Below are 21,006 nucleotides of genomic sequence, written 5' to 3'. Positions count from 1 at the left end.
AAAAAATCACAAGCGCCCCACAGCTCCAGATTAACTGCTTCATATTTGATCCACATCATTTCTAGTTTACACTTTCCACTGACATAATGACCTCTGATTACATCAGGCAGATATTTATGGTTTATTGAACTAAGATACAAGCCCTGCACCTGACATTAATTTGGGCTTAGCTTTCAAGCAAGTCTAAATGCAGGATTATAACCAACAATCAAAGAACGCAAAGTCATTTTAGATTCAAGTACAGGTATTCTGGTGGAAACTGGAAAGTGGAAAGAGGGATTTATTCCACATAATCCTTTGTATGACCAAAATGTCTGGCAGTATCTAGTGAAAGCAAGTCTATCACCTCCTGAGTACCAAGTTCTTCAAGGATATCATATCCACTCATCTAATTAAGACTGAAACACTACACAAGTTGCACAAGTGTTTCTGGATGCATTTTGCCCACTTTAGAATACCAGCAGTGACAGTCAATTGCAGTGACATCAACAGAACTTCCCTACCACCTCAACAGAGAAAACCATCTAAAGAGACAGTGAGTTTGCGAGGTGCTGTGCAATAGTCTGGACAGTCAGAGCTGAGTTACAATCCCACTCAGGTGCAAGAGAATTGCAGTCTACTAGATGTTATTCTAAAAAGGCTTTAACAAGATTTATAATTTGACCAACAAAGAAATCAGAAGTGTGGAGGGATAAACAAACACCTTCATATTAGGAATAATCCGCAGGAACCTGAACACAATTAACATGTTCACCAATCGCACCATATCCCACAGGGATAACAAGCCCATGAACTCGGGTCTCCTAGGAAAGATGGAAGAAAATAACAAATCAGAGAAACAGCCCATGACATAAAGACACAGTTAAATCTACTGGGCTGCAGGTAACTGTAAATTCCCCACAGCTTTTGGTTAACATTCAGGGCATATTAAAAAATTAGAAAAAGAAAAAAAAAAAAAAAAGGATTTTTATATCCTCATGTAATCACTCTTTGCAACGTGTAACTGACTAGAACACTGCATCCAGTTTTGGAATCCCCAATACATGAAAGGGACAAACTGCAGCAAGATCAGCAGAGAGCCAACAAGCCGGTCAGGGGCTGATGCACCTGCCCTACAAATTGAAGCTGCAGGACCTGGGCTTGTTCAGCCTGGAGAACACTGCTTCAGGAGGATCTAGCAACAGCCTTCTAATACTCACAAAGTAGTCCTCAAGAAAACAGAAGCAAGGCTGTTTGGTGGTGCATAGTTGCAGGGCAAGGGAGAGTAGGTGTAAGCTGAAACAGTGGAGGCTCACGCTAGATATAAGGAAGAACTTGTCAACCACGAGGACAGTAAGACAGAGGCACAGGTTACCCAGAGAGGTTGTGCAAGCCTCCGTCATCAGAGGTTTTCTAGTCCCAACTGGATAAAGCTCTGAAAAACTTGGCCCAGCCTTGCTTTGAGCAGGAGGCTGGACTAGAGACCTCCTGAGGTCCCTTCCAGCCTGAATTATCCTATATAAAAATCCATAAACTGTAAAAGGAAGTACATTAATTTACTCAGCAGGAATCTCAGCTATAGTAAACTCTAATAACTGATGAAGGAAGCGATCCATTTAGCCTGGGCTCTTAAAGAGCACTATATGCATATTTAAAGTGCATGTTTGTACTAAAATACCCAGGTAAGTGGCCTCCCTTCTGCTGGTGGGGAGGCACCAAAGTAAGTCCTTTCAGAAAACAAAGCAAAACAAAAATATTGCTATAGCAGGATACTTTAGGAACTTGCACAAAGACATGCATTAATCCTTCAGGGTGTGCTTGGCTGAAGCTAGGCTTCAAAGAAAGCACTAAGCTAACAGACTGTCTTGCCAACCTTCTTCCTTATATGCGTATTCCATGGGTGATACGCATACACTTCAAACCTCAGCCTGAGTTTTAGCTGACTTTTACATCAGCATGCTGGATGCTTCTTTGCTGGAAAGGTGAGCAGGTGGTGGGGGACAAAAGATGTTAATGAAAAAACTCCTTGGTAACACAGATGCTAAATCATGATTTGACTCACCAATATATTCAACTCTAATAATAAATTATTTAAAACAACACTGTATAGAACGCATATTCTAGAATAATAGTCACATCTGAGTCCTGTCCTGAAGATGTTACATCTACAGACCAAGCAATTACCAACAGCACACACCATAAGCAGCATCAGGACTCAGAATGACTCATCTGGGTTATAATCTGTTTGCAGTGACTGACACAAAGATCTAACAAGCATTACTGGTGCTTCAAGATACTATTGCAGTGCAAACAATCATCTACATTCAAAAATCAAGGGGCAAAAAAAAAAATCAAACCCAAATAAAATCAATTATAAGTTAGATGAATAGTTAATGCCTTTAGATTGTTAGTAATTAATATCCTTATGGCAACCATCACTTTTGAGTGATAGGAGTGCAAGATGTGTTAAAAAATAAACACATTTTAGCTGCAACATCTATCAGGTCTCTTTACAGGCACTAGTGTAAATTAATATAACTTCTGATTGCAACATGTCCTGGTTTCGGCAGGGATAGAGTTAATTTCCTTCCTAGTAGCTGGTACAGTGCTGTGTTTTGGATTTAGGACCAGAACAATGTTGATAACACACCGATGTTTTAGTTGTTTACATCAGATTACAAGTAATAAAAATGCATCTTGCTCAGAATAGCTGAACAGAACGCTAAATTTTATGAAAAAAATTAATAATTTTCTTTCATTTATCCATATTGCATGGCCTCTAGCGACTACAAGGGTGAGAAATTCTACTAGGTTTGGTAAATTAGGGACTGGGCTGACAATCATAGCATAATGACCTAAGTGTGTATGAACTGTTTGTATATTCCCCTGACCCACCCAGACACCAAGCAAAGTGCAACAGTTCACGGAGATTACGTACCAACCAGGATGAGGAAATCCGTACACAGCAAAAGTTGCAACCTCCAAAATCTTCAGTTAGGGAAGAAAAAAAAAGTAGTCAAAACCTTACTTCGTAATTCTGAGTTTCAAAATTTACGTAAGTTTCTTGACAGGAAACATTTTCAAGAGCTTTAAGCCGCTAATTTAACTCAGTTTAAAGCTCTGAAATTGTCATGTTTGACCAGGTATTCCCCCAAATTAATCCAATTTACACACATAATCCAATGGTGACACATATAAGGATATACAATGAATTACATTAACTGTGAATTTGGCCTCATCTGCCATATGGGTTTCAGGCTTTTACCAAAAAAAAAAAAACAATTTCCCCCACTTTTTTTTTTTTTTTTTTTACATTCAAAAAGCAAAGTGATTTTTAGCTATGTAACAGAATTCCTTATGTAATTACTTCAAGAGCTGGATGTTTCCAAATAACATTAAAAAGGCTGCTTGTAAGAAAGCTCACCTTTTCCATCAATTTAAAAAAGCCTACCTCCAGAAAGGAGACCCTAAGAGAACCATTTGCCACCAAAACATTCAAGCCACTTAAAACCGTAACACTGGCTCATGTTATTTAACTCGGCACATCAGTGTTGAATAAAAAGCAATTCCACTAGCTCTTGCAGTTCCTAATCATCCTAGTCAACAAAACCAGGAATACAGAAGTTAACAAAAAGCTTACCAGCAAAATTACAGTCAGAAGTCCATCAAATCTATTGCTTGGGTATGACAAGTATCTTTTCAAGCCCATTGCTAAGATTTTCAGCAACATTTCCAGCAGATAGTATAGGATGAAGAAGCAGTTGATAGCCTTCCCCCAAAAAATAAAAATAATTAGAATTATTGACACCTCAGGGAACAGCAATAACTGTAGGAATACTGTTGCATCTTACCCCCAGGAAGAAGTCATCTCTTTCAGATGGCTGCTTATCTGCATCCATCACCAAAACCACCTTAAACAACAAGAAATATTTTATGAATCCACTGCTTTACTGCTGCATAAAACAGATTTTTAAGCACAAGAACAAAACACAGTCTTTTATGCTTTGCACAGACCTTTTCAAGCAGCTTAGAATGTATTTTTTAACTGCAGGTATTCTATTCTAAGACTTTGCATGACTAAAGCATGCCAAACATGGACATCTGCTACAAAAAGTGGTTATCAGACCAGAGACTAAAGAACAAAAACAGAACTGAAGTTTGTAGCAGGGGAAAAACAAAAACCACAAAACAAAAAACTTTTACTTACACAGATAGAAACAATGTTTGCAAGGGCTACAACATTCCCCAAGTAGCCAAAGTAGGGATGGCCAAAGGCAAACTGCATTTTCTGCAGAAAACGGGATTGATACTGTGGACTGGGAGGATGCTGAAAAGAACACACAGGATTTGCTGTGAGACACACAGCATAAACATTTTAATAATGATGCAGGAAACACACACCCCATCTCAGATTTAAGAAACAGACATTTTCAAAGCAAAACTTCAAAACCACATGCTAATTTTGACATTTCAGTAGGAAGGTGTTTTCAAGCTCTGGCTATTAGCAGCAAGAGATCATTTCTGATTAGCAAATAGGTTGACGAATATGGCACAACACAAGATAATCCAACCTCTCTCCAATGCCCCAAGCAGGTAAACTAAACACCAAGCCACTAATTGTATACATTCCTTCCCCATTTCCCAACATTTAATCTCCCTTAAAAGATTCAGAAGTCTTAGTTACATGCAAACATAGAAAAGAACACTTCCTAACCCTCGAAAAGTTTGATTTTTTTTTTTTTCCTCTTTCTTTCTTTCTCCTAGTGGAGAAGACTGCTTTCTGCCCATCTTCATCTGAACGCTTAAAGAATCCACACTGCATTCTTCATTCAGGGACTGGAGAAAAGACTTTGCCTGAGTATAGTTAAGTGTTACCCTGCAAAGACTAATATATAGCAGAGATGCATTGCTTTAATATAGGACTGTCATGACAAGACAAATCCCTCGCATTTCATCAAAACCAATTTACTACAGAGGTACTCACTTCTCCAAAGCACTTTTCAGAAAGTCTATGCTATAAGTCTAACTCCTATTCCTTGTTCCTTTGTAACGAATCTTCCTATTAAACAAAACACACACAAAGAGCCTTCATCTGTTTTGTCTGGCCAAGTCACTTAAAAATGCTGACAGAATAAACAACCATTTCATATATACGAACAACCATGCATTCTGTGTATTTAATACTACCTGGCAATCCCAAACTAATGCTGTAACAGCCCCCAAAGCAATGCCATTTGTGACTGTAAGAGTAACCCACAAACAACTTAAAAATCAATGACACTTGATCACGCCCCACATTCAACAAATTGTGAAGTTTGCTTATAAGCAGAATACTATCACTTATTTTTGCACAAGACCACACCCAACTTATGACACTTTATAAATGATTGTCAGATACATACTTGCTTAATGGCATCTTTGTCTAGTTCTTCAAAGAGCTTCTGAAACTGGGCAGCTGACAGCTGGTCACAGGAGCACATTTTGAGTGACTTCACATGAAAGAGAAACATCCAGATCAACACCTGCAGTAGGTGCATCTTCAAACAGTGCCAACACCCTCAGACTATCTTAAAAGTCTAGGAATTGAGATGTAATACAACCTACACCAAGGTATTAGAGTGAGCTTCAATATTGCTTTGCTTTAACACAAAACTGCCACATGACTGTGGGATTTGGCTCGCCTTTTCTCTAGGATCACATGCTGCTTAAGAAGGAGCATGCTCTTTTGATATACTTGAATTTTTAGTCTCATCTAACATTGCCATCATTATGTTATGATCCGAGGAATGAAGATACTATGTCAGTTATCACTGCTCTGCAGAAGTTACTACCTGGAAGGATGGAAATATTTTACAAATTGTAACATGATGAAGACGCTTCCATAGCATGCTAAACACTAACTGCAACTTGTAGCGCACACAGCAACAAAAGAAATGGAAAACCCACCAGCAACAAGAAGAAAAACTAAAACTTGAATTTGCATACCTAACAAACAATGCAATGGACAGCTCAGCATAATTACAGAGCAGGCTGTTTATTTTCAGGCAACTCTGCTTACACAACCCCTATCCCAGACAACAATGGGAAATAATACATGTATACCTCTTCATTCCACTTCCAACCTTCACATAGGAGCCAGCCAACTGCTGATGCTATAACCATCAGCTCTGAATTGTCACTTCCTTTTGGCAGAAGATCTTACAATATGGACTTCCAAATCCTGCTGCAATGTTGCTCTTAAAAAGCAACATTACTTTTAGATAATTTTTCTGAAATCGCACCAATGATCTCCACATCTCCTATTAGAGCTAAATAATTTCTCTAATCTCTGAAAATCATGGCATGAGCTGCAATGTTAATTAAGTCTTTAGTTAAGCAAAACCACTCTCCCTGTAGCCTGACACAAGTATTAATATCTACAGGGAGCAGCACAGCTAAAATCCAATGGAAAAAGAGACATTTTCAAATGGTAGAGAGAAGCTGCTATAGACAGCAGCTCTAGACCACAGTGAGAAACGCTTTACTTGCGGAGAGAAAGCAAAGCAAATGAAAAAATTAACTCTACAAAACAAGAGTTTTCATTACTCTACACATCTCTACAGATGAATGTGTTCCTCATCACACCAACTAAAGAAGTAGCAACCTTAAGGTGAAGCCATTGCCTAGAGACTGTTTTTGTTCTGAAGACCAAAACATGAACAGACACTGAGCTGGGCCTCCCTTCACACTCTTAAAGAAAGCACCAAAAAGAAAGCTGAGCTGAAAGCTACTGCTCCTAGATCAATGGTGTGATTAAGGCAATTTCAGCCCTCTGTCCCATCAGACGGTTTGATAGTCACCAACATAAAGACTAAGAAAATATAGTTCTTACTCTCATGATGGCTTGCTTGCAGCGAGAATCCATTTCAACTTTCTGCAGCACTTGTAGTAAGGCCCCAATGCTGACATACGACCTATTTAAAAGAAAACAGGATGGGCCCTGAAACAGATAACTGTCTTGATGGCAAAAATAGCTGTTCCAAATGCATTCCTGCCTCTTTCTTTTTTTGAAAAGCAGATAAAATTGGAAGTAGAAATAAAAAGGAAACAGACCCCATAAGAGTCCCAAACAGTGTATTATAAACATCCAGTTAAAGAAAAAAATAAAACAAAAACGTTGAGCAACAAACTGCCATTTTTCAAGAAGACATCCTCAGTAAATGTACTAAACAAAACAAGATGATCAAAAATCTGCTCTTTTCTCCTAGATCATCTACTGTTTCAATGTTTTTCACTTACTGTTGTGCATTAGCAGGAGTCTCTTTCAGGGAAGAAAGCACTTCAAACGCAGCCCGGATTCCCAGTCGCCTCCTGAAGAGGGAGGACTGAACCGATTTCTGGACAGTAAAAACACCACAGAGGAGACAATTTACTTACACTTGTTTAAAGGAAATCCAACTAGATGATACAAATAAGACCTGTAAATTATTTGCCCAGCCCTTAGTCAGAACCTACTGGAAGCCTCAGAGAGGGCCATATCTGTTCAACTAAAATAATTTTTCAGGAAGGCAAGATACTGTTTTCTTTCTCCCACCGCCAAAGACCCCGTCATTAGCCACTAATCTAGTTGTCTAGATACTGGGTCCAATCAGACAGACACTCCACATTTTAAAAGGAATACCACAAAGAGTCATAAGCTTAAATCAGTGAAGCCCATTCCTACCAGAAGGACTTGGTACCCCTGGTCTTCCCCCAGCTCCCATAGCGTCATGAGTTTTAATCAGTGAAGCCCATTCCTACCAGAAGGACTTGGGGAAGACCAGGGGTACCCAGCTCCTCATGCAGTACTATATCCTATGGTCAGCTAATACACTGACCTTCTGGCACACACCCCAGATTTGTGATTAGAGATCAGAGTAAGAGACTTCCCTAGGCCTCGTTCCCTTCAAGAACTCCGTGTACAAGAAGGAAGGAAGGAAGCAAGCAAGCCTCTGGAGTTCAAGTAAACATCCAGGTCATAGTTTATTTTTAATTCTGTATTGCACAGGCACATGCCTATTCCGGAGACAATAGCAACAGCAAAGCTCGAGTATTCACAGAAATTCATACTATGGTGCAAAGAGAAGAGTTAGACAGGTTTTCCAACTCCAGCTTCTTGCCAAAAAGAAGAAAGCCAGAGCCACAGGTTTTTGTGCTTCATTTTCTTCATAGTAACCACTTTCAAACTCAGCTACTTTATTGGGAGTCAGATTACGGCATGCTCTCACACGGGAAAGAGGAAAATGGAGAAAGAAGGGAAGAAACAGAGCTGGAGGAAAGGATTACAAAAATTCCTCTTTGCACATATTACATTTAAACACCCCTCTCCCGCAATGGGGGCCATTCCTTCTGTGTAATATTGCCTAAGGCTTACTATCCAACAAACTTCACCTTCTCTCTGGAGCTCTACTAGAGCAGCAATTATCTCACTTTTCCCCCCAAGCCCTCAACTTCACTCCTCCTCTGAAGGGCTCAATGAACTATAAGACTATGTAAATAAGAGGAAGGAACTATAAGACTATATGTAAGTAAAGGGGGAAGTAAGTAACGGAGGAACTATAAGACCACAGTGTAAGTAAGTGGGAAAATCACACCCAAAGTCAAAGTCACCGAGTTTGCCCTGCCACCAAACCTGAAGGAAACTATAGGCATGAGAAAAGACCAATTGGAACGTACACAATCAGGAACCGCTGTTCATTCCAAGCTACAGAGGCCACCACCGTACTGGCACAAAGGCAAAAAAGCTTAACCTACAGGCCAGAGGTTTAGCCCAGTGCTTTTGCTTAGCACTACCCTGACTCAGCTTTACCAAATACATTGCTGTTGAGCTGGGAAGTTTTATAAAATATGCAAGAGGAAAGTAAAAGACAGAGCTGGAAGTGAAACTGTTGAAGAACTAACTCAAGACTCGAGAGAAAAATTTCATTGTGAAAGTTACAAAGCTCAAAGAAAAATCTCAAACAGTTTGATGGCACCTCAGCAAGATCAAGACTCAGCACATTCTGAAGAGCAAGAAACTGACAGTTCCCATTTTGACTGATGACTGCCTGGCCAAAGATTCAGTTGTGTGCCATCAGTGTGATAATCATTATACTTAGCCTAGCACTGTGTTATTTCTATTAATCTACTATGTGTGTTAACTGCTAAGTAACCGTGGTGCACCTTGGATGTTCTGTATTCATTGCTGGAGATCTCCAGCTGCACCCATGCAGCCTCTTCCTTCCACCACCTATCCAGTCAGTTACTTCTTTTTTGGAATAGCAATAGGAAAGTCATAAATTTAACCTCTTGGATGAAGTACATCTTATTGGCAGTAACCGAGATGATCTTTCATTTGAGTTACGTTGTCCCTGCTTTCTAAAATACTTTTGCCTCATCTCATTACAATTCGTCCCAGATAGTGCAGTTGAACAAGCTGATACAGAAAACAAAAGCACTTACACTCTTTCCTGCTAAGGGAATCCTGACTACACTCCCAGCTGGAGATTAAACAACTGTTGTACGTAATGCAACAAAGCACGCTGCACAGCTCGTTAATAAAGGAGAAAGAACTTTTAGTCATGAGTTTAATCGTCACCACAGATTGCGCACTCCTTGAACAACATGCAAAAGTACACTTACTTTGTCAGCTTTTACTTCTTTAATATAGACACCTGAGTCAAAAGAGGTCATTACACTACACATCAGACTCGCACCTCACAAAATGGAGAGAATCACATATGATCAGGCGTCTTCCAGAAGCACACTAAAGTATTACATGGATGACTGGCATTGCATGGAGAGTAAGCACAGGTTCCTTTTATTTGAGACTGAATACTACCAAGAATAACTACTATACCTACTGGCAACTGCTTCTGGTACAAGTCAATCACAAGGCTCAAGACCAACTTTTAGAGCCAGAAGACTGCCCTAATCATTCTAACATCACACCCACCCACCATGGTAAGGATGAAGTAAAAAATCCTGAACGTGAAGATCTTTTATTCAGTGATGCTTTTTGATCGAAGGCTTCTAATGCTGTGCTACTCAGAGAAATTAAGTGCTAGGGTTTGCAACAATAGCTATTTAAATAGTACAGTAGGTTTTCTTCACAGAGACCAAGTTTAAGTTACTTGTCCACTTGTCCTTGTTCAGTTTTATAATAGTTGGATTTTTTTCCCCCCCCTATAATAGTCAAAGTTGCAGATCCACAGCATACATGGAAGTATACAAGCAGGTAATTTTGTCACGGAAGAGGATCAAGCTACAACAGCATATAAGGGGAAAAATATCTATATCAAAGAACCTTTAGTATTTTAAAACCATATCTACAACCCGGATGGGCATACTGCTTTAATACACAGTTGAAACTTGTAATACTCAGGGCTTGGCAGTTTTACAGTTACGGTAGAACATAAAAATTAGGAATGCTTTACGCACCAAAAGGTATCCTCGAAACTGGTTGTATATTATTGCTGTAAGCAAGTTCATCAGAAACAAGTTGCCTATTGGAGAAAAAGAGGCAGTGAGAATTACTGAAATATATTTCTGTTTCTCAAAGAAGTTTCAATGTATACAGTAAGTCACATGTAAGATTTTAAAAGGATTAGTTTTCTAAAATTTCCAAAATGTTTTTAATGTTTGAATATACTGTAATGTATCCATTCCTCTATGATATGTTACTGAAAAAGAACAAACCATTCATAAGTGCCTTCCATGAAAATTATCTTGCAAGATACTACACAGTAATCAGAAGAAACAAGAAGGAGAAATTTATGATTAAACTTTCCTAGAAAAATAAAACACTCTGTAGCTGATATGCACAAGTGTCAAAGTTAAAGTGCATTTAAATTACTGAAGACAAAAGGTAACTTACCTAATACAGTGAAGAGTATGAAGAAGATTGAATATGCTCGATTCTTAGAATAAGCAGGAAGCATCACTGTGTCAGATTTAACAAAAAAGGAAATAGGAATTTAAGGCTTAATGAGAAAACTGGAGACCTCTATCAAATTTTGGCAATTGGTAAAAGCTCTTATATAGCTCCACTTCAGAGATGCATATAAAATTACACCAAAGGAAAGGCAAGAATCAAGTTACTAAAGGCATGAAAAATCTACAGAACCTTCCTCTGGCTGTACTAAGAACTATCAGCTGAAACAATGGCTACAGTAGTCTGAAGATAATCTTACTCTCTTATTCTTTGAAAAGAGAGATGAGTTATTTCTGGAAGATTGCTCACCATCAGGATTATTTGCAGTAGTTAGCAGGACCAGCAGTGATGTCAGTGAATCTGGCAAATTCCGGAAATACCCCACCCACTCCTTATCCTGCTGGCCATCCTAGTCAAAGAGATGTTCATTGTTAGGGAAACACTGAAGAATCACTAAGACTGTCTTACCAAGGGAGGGGGAAAAAAATTTTTAAAAAAGATTAAAAAAATTAATCAATTTCTTACACAATCAAATCCACCCCGAGAAAAAAAGCACAAGACAAGCACAAAAACTAGGACAACGTGTAGGAATACAGTGCAATCATTTCACTTATTAACAGCCATTAAAAACATAAAGAAGAACAGCAAGCTAAGACAGACACAGGAGGCTCAATATAGAAGTTATGTCTAGCTAACACCTCAGACCCAGGAAGAACAATAATGTCACAAACAGACAATATAGGAATCTGAAGCCACCCTTGATTGATATAAAAAGCATCACCTCTTAGCCTGCAAGAGATATTAGTGTATTGGAGCTAAAAGGACTCCCTAAACATGATATTAAAAAAAAAAATAATCACAAACAGACTAATACCATCTTCAGTGTCAACTTGCATTATAAAAATTAGTGTAGAGTAGAAGCTACTTGCTTTGTTGCTATAGCATGCTGTACCTCAGCGTAGATGGAAACCTAATCACCCTGAATTGTATACTCTAGGACTACTCTCCAGGACTTGTCCAAGAGTATAATACAATTTGAGGACAACGTTAAAATAGATCTTGTCTATACTGAAGAACAGAAACAAAACAAGGATGGCAACATCTGGGTGACCCCGCAGCCTCCTCAGTAATGAACAGCTGCCTCAGTGACTGCCATGTTACAAAAGATCCTTGCCTATAGATTATGAGCTCCTCCCAAACGCCTACAGCTCTACTAGCATACTCACTGAGTGTGAAATGTGTCTCCCACTTCTCCTTTCTGAATAGAAAACTTAACATCCTCTGAATTAGTTATTTGCACAAAAGTTACTACCATTACTTGGAAAGTTTCCCCCTTTCTCCAGTTATCCCCTTACATATTCAGGGGCTTCTGTTTAATTACAGCAAGATCTACACAGAACACAGCCAGACAAGTTTTAGGTCTCTTTTCAATAACGTATGTGAAGATGTACTTAAAGTATGAGTGCAAGGATAGTCCTTACCTGATTTTAGAGGAAATAAATATTTACACAAATAAGGGCACACAATATAAAGCAATATGCTATAACCAGCATTAGCGCACATTACAGAAGTTGTTGGGCAGGTGGAAAACATGCAACTGTTCTATTTTGAAAAGATGAAGATTCAAAATGCTATGTACAGTATCAGTGAAAACATCACATAGAGCTTAAACATTGGGGTGTGGGGGGGTGGAGAGATCAGTGCTACAGCACCCAAAAAATATTGGCAAATACTTTGGCAACTAAAGTCATCAAAATTATTTTGTGACTCAGTGGAAACGTCAGATGATCTGCTTAAGCTCTGATGGTATCAAAATGTTCAGCAAAAACACACTGGGAGACTGATCTTGGATCATCCAACCCCCCCTTTCCCCCCCCCCCCCCCAAGTTCAAGTAGAGACAGCTAAAAAAGATGCAGAGTGCAAACAATACAAACATGAATCAGGCAATACAGAACAAATAGCCCCTGAATCTGCTGCAAAGACTGGAAAAATGTACCTCTAGAGGATATACACAAGACAATGAAAAAATCTAGGGGCGTGAATTTCATTAATAACTGTATTTTTAGAACTTGCTTTCAGTATTTTGCCTTGTTAGATACAATTACTTTGCATGGGTATTAGACTAGCAAATCAAAAAAGGAAAGACTGCTCTCTAATTTTTTATTTTTCACCTAAATGTACACAAAATTGACTGGTTCGGGTATATAAGTTATATTCCCATCTGCCGGGAAAGCTCATAACTGAAATTAAACATGACATACAGAGATAATACAAAGATACAGCATGCAACTAAACTAAGGGGAAAAAATAGAGCTCTGCTTCTAATTCCAGAAATTCTATAACACGGGAATTCAAGAAATTTGCTGATCATAAGGAAGACTAGAGGCAGGCTCAAGTGCAACTTGCAGTAGGAATGAAGGTGCAAACATGAGATTAAGGAGAGGACTAAAATTACTGGGAGAAGTATGCAACAAATCTTTGTACTCATAGGAACATATTTATGGAAGGCCTTAAAAAGTAAGGACAAAAAAAAAAAATAAATCTGAGTACGAAACATTAAGATACGGGAACTTCAGGAGAGGGAACATACCAAGAGCACTGAAACACAAAAGTTATTTTAACCACAAAACTTCAAATTTGCTTTTTGGAAGTAGGAAGAGAGAAAAAAAAAAACAAACCCACAGAGGAAAAAACAAAGAGATCAGAAACCAAAACATTGGAGAAATGCAGGCAAGAACCTACCAAGGCATGGCCAGGGATACCAGTATTAGAAGATAAGAAAATATAGAGGAAACTAACCTTAGCAAAAAGCTAGATAAGGAAAAGAAAAAAGAAATGAGTGATAATATAAACAAAAAAGTGAAAAGATTAAGAGCTTTGGACACAGAACAGCATAGAAGGTTTCAACAACAGCAGAGAAAGTAACTCGAAGGATCAAATTGGAGAATTGTATAAGGAAGCCTCTTGTATAAACAGACTTTAAATTTCTCACCTGTGATAATGGCATCAATACCAGTAATATGCAGGATCATAAAGATGTCAACCACATTTTAGAATGGAACCATCTAACCTCGCTCTGAGCAGTGGAGCTAGACTAATAAAATAACATGCCACAGCTTACAGCAAGAGTGAAAGATTTCAGTTGTGGAGTAGGAAGGAGCGTAATCACTTAAGAAACAAAGTGCAGTCTGGAAAAAAAAAAATCTTCATTAAAGGATAAGGAGATTCTAACACTATTCTGAGGGGCCTTCTAGTGCACACTTACATAAACAGCACTATACATGGATACTATGCACACATTACATCTCTCTAAATTGACTTTAAACTCATCCCAGTAAGTTTGACAAGGTAACATGACCTTTTCAGGGGAAAAAAAAGTTTCACTAGTTTGATTATAAAACTAGACAAGCAGCAGCTATGCAAGCAAAGTAAAAAAACACCAAGATCGACCACAGCATAAATATAATTGGTTACCTTTGTTCGAGCAAACAGCAGCATGGCAAACATGGTAAAGAGAGACAGATGAACAGCTAGTAGTAGAACAACACTGTTGGAAAGAAAACAGATCATACACATTAATACCAATTTTATCTTATTCTTAATATCCTTTGCTAAAAATGCCACATAAAGAAAACCAGGGGTATTTTTAAGAAGCTATATGAAGATAGCAGAAGATGATCTAAGTTTTGATTCAGAATAAGAATCACACTTGTTCATGACTCCTCAGCACAAGCTTAGACAGTTGTGAGGTCAATGAGATTCTAACACTTGTTTTTCTAAAGTTAGGACCGTATTTACACCTTCCGATCAAAATACAGCATCTTGGCTTGCATACACCTTTGATTCTTGTGGGACTTGTTAAAAAGTAAGAGGCAAGGACAGTGAGTTCTATAAGCTGTACACATACACGACCCATGTCGCAGGAAGAGATCTCTTTCAAAAAGCATCGTGCTGTCTGGTTACGATTTCACCAGTGGGGTTTCCAGTTCAACATTTCTAATGACAGTAAAATTTAACACATATATTGCTAAAAACATTTAGAAATGAAAAAGCTGAAGTAAACCGCTCTGACATTGTAAAGAAAGAGATATCTTGCGTGGCACTCACGACCGGAAGACAAGTACGTGTGTGTCTACCCATACTTCTGAGATGCTACCTTGGAGAAACATGGCATAGACCTTTGCCCAGATGATGCCTCAGTTCTTCCCTTACAAAAGGGATGTATGTAACATACACAGAACTAAAAAACCCCACTCAGCTAGCATCAAAAACCTTATCTGTCACATACAGAGTCACATCATAGGCATTCTAGAGAAATTTTACAGACTAAAGGAATCAAAAAGTTAACACAACCTCCATCCATTGCTACCTGATCTCACCAGCCACTTAGCTAGACCGTCAAGAAGGAAGCTACTCAGATGTCACACGCCAGAATACTAAGGGTAACTACATGCTTGCTGTGAAAGGATGTCTTCTATGCTATTACCTACCTTGCCATTTCAGGCAATGTGCTGTTGATACTTTTTAATGTTTTCTTCATCATAGAAGAATTCTGAAGGAGAAAGAAAGGACGAAGAATTCTTCTTATTCTCACATTCTGCAAAAACCAATGGATCAGATACTGAGTTCCCGTAAAACTAGCACCACAACTATTTTTAATACAAGTTTGTCAAAAAACACTGATACACATATCAACAAAGTCAACAGTGTAACATAAAAAGGCTGTGCTCAGAAGCTGAATCTGTCCCAATGAAGTCACAAAACACACAAAAGAGTTTTATACTTATGGGTGCCTCATTAAAAGAATGAGAGATTGCTTTAAAAATGCACACTGACATTTCAATAGCCTCATCAGGCCACTAATTATAAACAATCTAACTTTACTGCTCAGCAGACATAACAAGCAGGTCAAGAGATGGCATTTTCATATTTTCTGCCAAGGTCCATTTCAAAAGAGGAAGTAATAGCCAGCTACTTTCAATAAACAGACACACATTTTGAAAATAAGTACCTGATTTCAATTTTCAGCCTTTCTTTTTCTTTTTATAATTAAAGGGCCTGCTTATTACTCAACAATTTCTGCCTCTGACAAGACTCAAACAGGCGATTGCCTTTCTTTTCCTTAACATACACTAAAGCAATTAAGCTGTTTGATTCTTGCATCCAAGACACTTGCCAGCCTTCAAGTTATTTCTGTGACTTATCAGCTACTTCAAGTATTTCAGCATCCTGCATTTTAGGACCAGTCTTCTCAGGGCCACACACAACAGCCAAAAAAATCACTTTCTTCCTCGCGATTCCCTTGTGCATACATCCCAGCAGTTAAACTGCTCCTTCTGCCACTGCTTTGTAAGGGAGGCTCCTGTTCAAACTACTTGTCCACTATCACACCTAAAGATTTTACAATCACTTCTTTCCAGGACACACTCCCCATGTTGTAAGCACAACCTTCATCCCAGATAATTAACTTCTTTCAGCCACATTATATTTATTTGGCTTGACTATGAAAAGGACATATGCACTTTTCTTATAGTTAGATGCTTATAAGCTTAAGTGACACATTCTTTCAACATTTTAAGATTATCTCGTTGATACTACATCACATCCTGGTCAATGGTGACCAGTGGTCAACTATGACCACTGAAGCATGAACAACTAAACAGTGGGTTACTAATAGTAGCAACTGCATCCAACCTAATCCTGACTAATACAGACAGTAATTTGAAATAGGTTTGAAAGTTATCTGAAGGCAACAGATAATGGCTTTGACACAAGAACTTAGACAAGAAGCAAAATTCAAGATTTCTGCCTCATTCACTTCCCAGCATTTTTACCACATTAGTATTTTCTTAACGATGATTGTAAGCAAACAACTAATTTCATGCAAATTTATGTCACGGCAGAGAAAACCAATTGGGAGATTGCATTGTTACATAAAGGAGGGCACTTTTAGAACCGTTTCATAAAACTGACCTTCCTCTCAGGACACCATTGTTTTGAACACGACACAGCTTCATCTTAGAAAGCAGTTGTTAAGATATACAATTACCTTTTACTTAGACATCACTACAGAGACTCTGCCATTGAATCAAGTTAAGAACATAATTCTCCAACTGTATGACAAAATTGGTGCTATGCAACCAGAGTTTTCTCTATAATCTGAAAGTTGACAGACTATAACAACAAAGCTCTATTTAATTTTACCGATGAACTCGCATCTTATATTAAGAATCAAACAGAATCTCTCGAAAAGCTGTATTACACCAGACATCTCCTGTGTTTCAGCGTATTATCCAGCTACCCAAGACCAAAAATTAACCATCTCCCCCTCCCCCCTTAATTCTCCAATATATCACATAGGCCCTGCGGAACCTTTGTAGGTTCTTCTCCTCTGCCACTCTCCACAACTAAGTTGCTGATTGTTTCTGCAGAAAGCAGTTCTTACCTCTGTGCAGAAAAAACTCAGCGATACAATCCAATCAGTAAGGGAAACAATTAATGTCAGTATATAAGCCATCAGCCATTTATTTTTCCAAAATTCTTCCCATCCAATTAAGTAACTCTGGGGAGGGGAAAAAAAAAACAAACAAGCAACTTATTTTAATAATAAATTCCAACACCCTAACAAGTCAGCACCAATTGTTTTCCAAGTATTTGTAGTTTTACATCAGTGCTCATAAGGAGCTTCCTGAAATCCGGACAAAAATACACTGATCAGAGAATTTTTCTACAAGAACTAAATAAAAGGTCAGTAGATGTACTTATTTTAATAATAAATTCCAATACCCTAACAAGTCAGCACCAATTGTTTTCCAAGTATTTGTAGTTTTACATCAGTGCTCATAAGGAGCTGCCTGAAATCCAGACAAAAATACACTGATCAGAGAATTTTTCTACAAGAACTAAATAAAAGGTCAGTAGATGCGAGAGGTGCACACAGGCCGTGTGAGAGGAATCCTTTGAATGCAAGAAAAATGTCCATTTAATAACCATAAAAACAGATTTTTCTAGAAACAAATGTCCCAAGAAAAGTTCAGTTTCTGATTATTTTTATTTTGCTTTGTTTAAATGAACTGGCATACATTTGATTATTATATACCCCAATTTTTATAGCCTAATACAAGCAGCTAAGCTAAAATCACTGTATGCTTAGCAAAGTTTATTTCACTTATTCCACACAAACAGGGGTTTATATTTCTTAGGTTAAAAAATAAAAAGCAATAATTTTACTAATTCAGAAAATATGCACTTTCTAATTTCTCCTGAAAGTAAGGCTTTAATATAGCAAAGCAATCTCACCATGAAAATCCAAGATTTGAATAACAGTTCTAAGACATTTCTCCCAAAATATAAAATGGAGTAAAGCCACACTGACTACACCTACTGAGCTGCCCAACAAACTTAGTATTGCATTCAATACCAGGTGAATGTGATGCTCACCTTCACGGATACATCAACCATGAACACAAGAAAGCAAAGCAGCTCAATGCTTTCTGTTAGGCCACACGGAGGATTCCATGCAGGAAGGCGGTATCGTACGTCTGACGTGATGGTAAGCGAAGAAGGCTTTTCAATGAAAGCCAAAGCCAGGATTATAGTAATGGTTAAACTCAAAATCCTGTTTGGATAGAGATGAAATTAAAAAAAACCACAACAAAAAAAACCCACACAAACCCCAAAAAAACACCGAACCCACAAAATGAGTCAAAAGAATAACAAAATACTTACAGTAAAGCAATTTTCTTCAAAGTAAACAAAGCTTTATAATATCATATTTAACACAAATGGGTTAGATCACAACGCAGCACTTGATTAGCATGCTGTTGCCTGCATTAGAATAATGTAACTGCTGACCACACCAAATAACCTCAGGTGGTATTCTTTTGAAACTAACATCAGCAAACAATCTTGCTACTATTTAATATGTTTAGAAATAGACAGTTGGAAACCTCTAACACACGGTGCTGTAAATCATGCCAATAGTCCATTCATGCAACAGTCCTATGGCTGTTGCGAAGAGCCATCTACGTGACCACACTTTCATATATCTTGTTGCTTTCCACTTCTATCATGTTCACATGTAGTCAATCCACTTGCTTCCTACAGTAAGTTCTTATAGGGCTAAAAGCACAATTAACTAATTATTTAACAAAAGAGAGATGAAGAATAATTTTTATAAAGACTTACTCCTAAATGAAAAAGCAAAAAGAATACCAAGTTCTTACCACTGACATGTTCTTGAATAGTACCATCGATAAAGCCACAGGGATTTGGAGTCCACACGGTGATTTATAGATCGATACTGAAGGCAGAAAGCAAAAAGGGTAATTCAAACATTACATTCAGTCTGTCTCAAAGACAAAGATCAAGTTACCACAATAAACCAAGTTCTAATCAACAAAGCTCAAGTCTCGCGACAATTCCAGTTTCACAATAAGATAAAGAAATTATTGTACAAGTTATTAATTATTAAAGTGTCAGTCACCAATGACCATAGCTGTAGCCTACACACGTGCAACGGAAAAGTTTTTAACGAAGTTTTCCTAATCTAAAGACCACACAGTTGCTCAGATAATGAAACTGTGGCAGTCATCTGAAGCAAGCATTATCATCATTACAAATAACAGCATCTGTAATAATTCAGTGCCTATTCTATTTACTTGCCAAAATGGTCCACCCACTTAGTTTACCTTTCTAGCATTCATTCCATTCATGGATCTTGTCTTTCGCTTCCAAAAAGCCATAAGATGCAAACATTTTAATTCTGAATATAAGAGACCTCAACCTAGGTCTTTAAACAAAACATGCTTTAAGTTCAAGGAAGTATCTGTGATTCTTCAGAACAGGCCTGCTCTTGCCGAAATCTGCTCAGCCCCTCCTCAGCAGCTGCTCCTGGGCTGCTGTTACGCTGCCTCTGCTGACAAGTATCTGCTTCCAGAAAGGTGTGCACACCTTAAATATATCTGATCCCCAGAAATCTCCCAACCAAAAGCTATCTGAATGCAGCAAGAGAACTCAAGAACTGCACGAGTGCTCCAGCATTCCCACTGCCTGCAGCTAATAACTGGGAGATAACAGGATCTAGGAATATGCAGTAATGGCCAGTAAAGGAGAGACAAAGAGAGAATGAAGACTTTCAAAGGTACCAAGTTCAGTTGAAGCAAAAGAGTGCCAGCTTCTCGCTGGAAGCTAGCCTTAACTCTACCAGCTCTTAAGCTATGCAAGTAGTCAGACTTAGAGGCAAATTACAGGGTTTGCTCAGATAGTTTCTCTTAGCAGTAAGGCCAGTCACTCTCAAAAAAACAAACTAACAACAAAAAAAAAAAAAACCACCACACAAACCCAAAACGAAAACCACCCCACAAACCAGCATCTCTTTTGACAACCCTGAAGAGAAGACACTATCTGTTTCATTGTGTGGAAAAACATGTTCCTCCTAGGCAGAAGTTCACTGAAACTTGCATACCACAGGAATTAGAAATTCCGATTTTGCTTTGTAAATCAACACGATGTTATGTGGAAGTTGCCTGAACACATAAAAATTTAAAAGCTAGCAGAATGTGTGACAAATATCCAGCATGGGAAGCATAATAGCTAACAAACGAGTTATATTTACCTGGATTGCGTCTTCAATAAATACTATGGCTTGGTTTATATAAAGGTTATTATCAGCTCCGGTACCTACAAAGTTAAAAAGAAATGAGAATCATTTGCCGTATTTTGGATAAAGCCTACAGCTTACTTAGCAGTTAACAGAAGCTCCACAACCGTGGTTCTCATGGAAGAAGGGGCAGGCGACTCAAGAAGAGTACAGGGATCTCGTTAGGTTGTGCAAAGAAGTGAGAAAGGCAAAAGCCCAGCTAGAATGCAATCTGGCCGCTGTCGTTAAAGACAACAAAAAAAGTTTTTACAAATATATTAATGACAAGAAGAGAGCCAAGGAGAATCTCCATCCCTTATTGGATGCGGGGGGGAACACTGTCACCGAGGATGAGGAAAAGGCTGAGGTACTCAATGCCTTCTTTGCCTCAGTCTTTAACAGGCAGACCAGTTATCCTCAGGGTACTCGGCCCCCCGAGCTGGAAGACGGGGACAG

General features: G+C 38.3%; 1 protein-coding gene across 1 annotated transcript in view; it reads right to left on the bottom strand.

Moving 5' to 3' along the window:
* The window catches only part of TPCN2 (two pore segment channel 2), a 35,676-nt gene that overhangs the window by 7,705 nt on the left and 6,965 nt on the right, over window positions 1-21,006 (bottom strand). Inside the window, exons 2-18 of the mRNA XM_009286666.2 lie at window positions 20,527-20,591; window positions 19,136-19,212; window positions 18,351-18,528; window positions 17,356-17,472; window positions 15,401-15,507; window positions 14,385-14,457; window positions 11,219-11,318; window positions 10,853-10,918; window positions 10,417-10,481; window positions 7,258-7,355; window positions 6,851-6,932; window positions 5,382-5,468; window positions 4,187-4,306; window positions 3,831-3,890; window positions 3,620-3,748; window positions 2,918-2,967; window positions 704-803 (exon numbers count right to left, since the gene is read on the bottom strand). Of these exons, the coding sequence (XP_009284941.2) occupies window positions 704-803; window positions 2,918-2,967; window positions 3,620-3,748; window positions 3,831-3,890; window positions 4,187-4,306; window positions 5,382-5,468; window positions 6,851-6,932; window positions 7,258-7,355; window positions 10,417-10,481; window positions 10,853-10,918; window positions 11,219-11,318; window positions 14,385-14,457; window positions 15,401-15,507; window positions 17,356-17,472; window positions 18,351-18,528; window positions 19,136-19,212; window positions 20,527-20,591 (1,574 nt within the window). The remainder of the gene's footprint in view (window positions 1-703; window positions 804-2,917; window positions 2,968-3,619; window positions 3,749-3,830; window positions 3,891-4,186; window positions 4,307-5,381; window positions 5,469-6,850; window positions 6,933-7,257; window positions 7,356-10,416; window positions 10,482-10,852; window positions 10,919-11,218; window positions 11,319-14,384; window positions 14,458-15,400; window positions 15,508-17,355; window positions 17,473-18,350; window positions 18,529-19,135; window positions 19,213-20,526; window positions 20,592-21,006) is intronic.

Source organism: Aptenodytes forsteri, unplaced genomic scaffold, assembly GCF_000699145.1.
Source record: "Aptenodytes forsteri isolate BGI_AS27 unplaced genomic scaffold, ASM69914v1 Scaffold252, whole genome shotgun sequence".
NCBI lineage: Eukaryota > Metazoa > Chordata > Aves > Sphenisciformes > Spheniscidae > Aptenodytes > Aptenodytes forsteri.
Note: the sequence above shows the minus strand (reverse complement) of the source record. Positions and strands in the feature narration are given on the sequence as shown.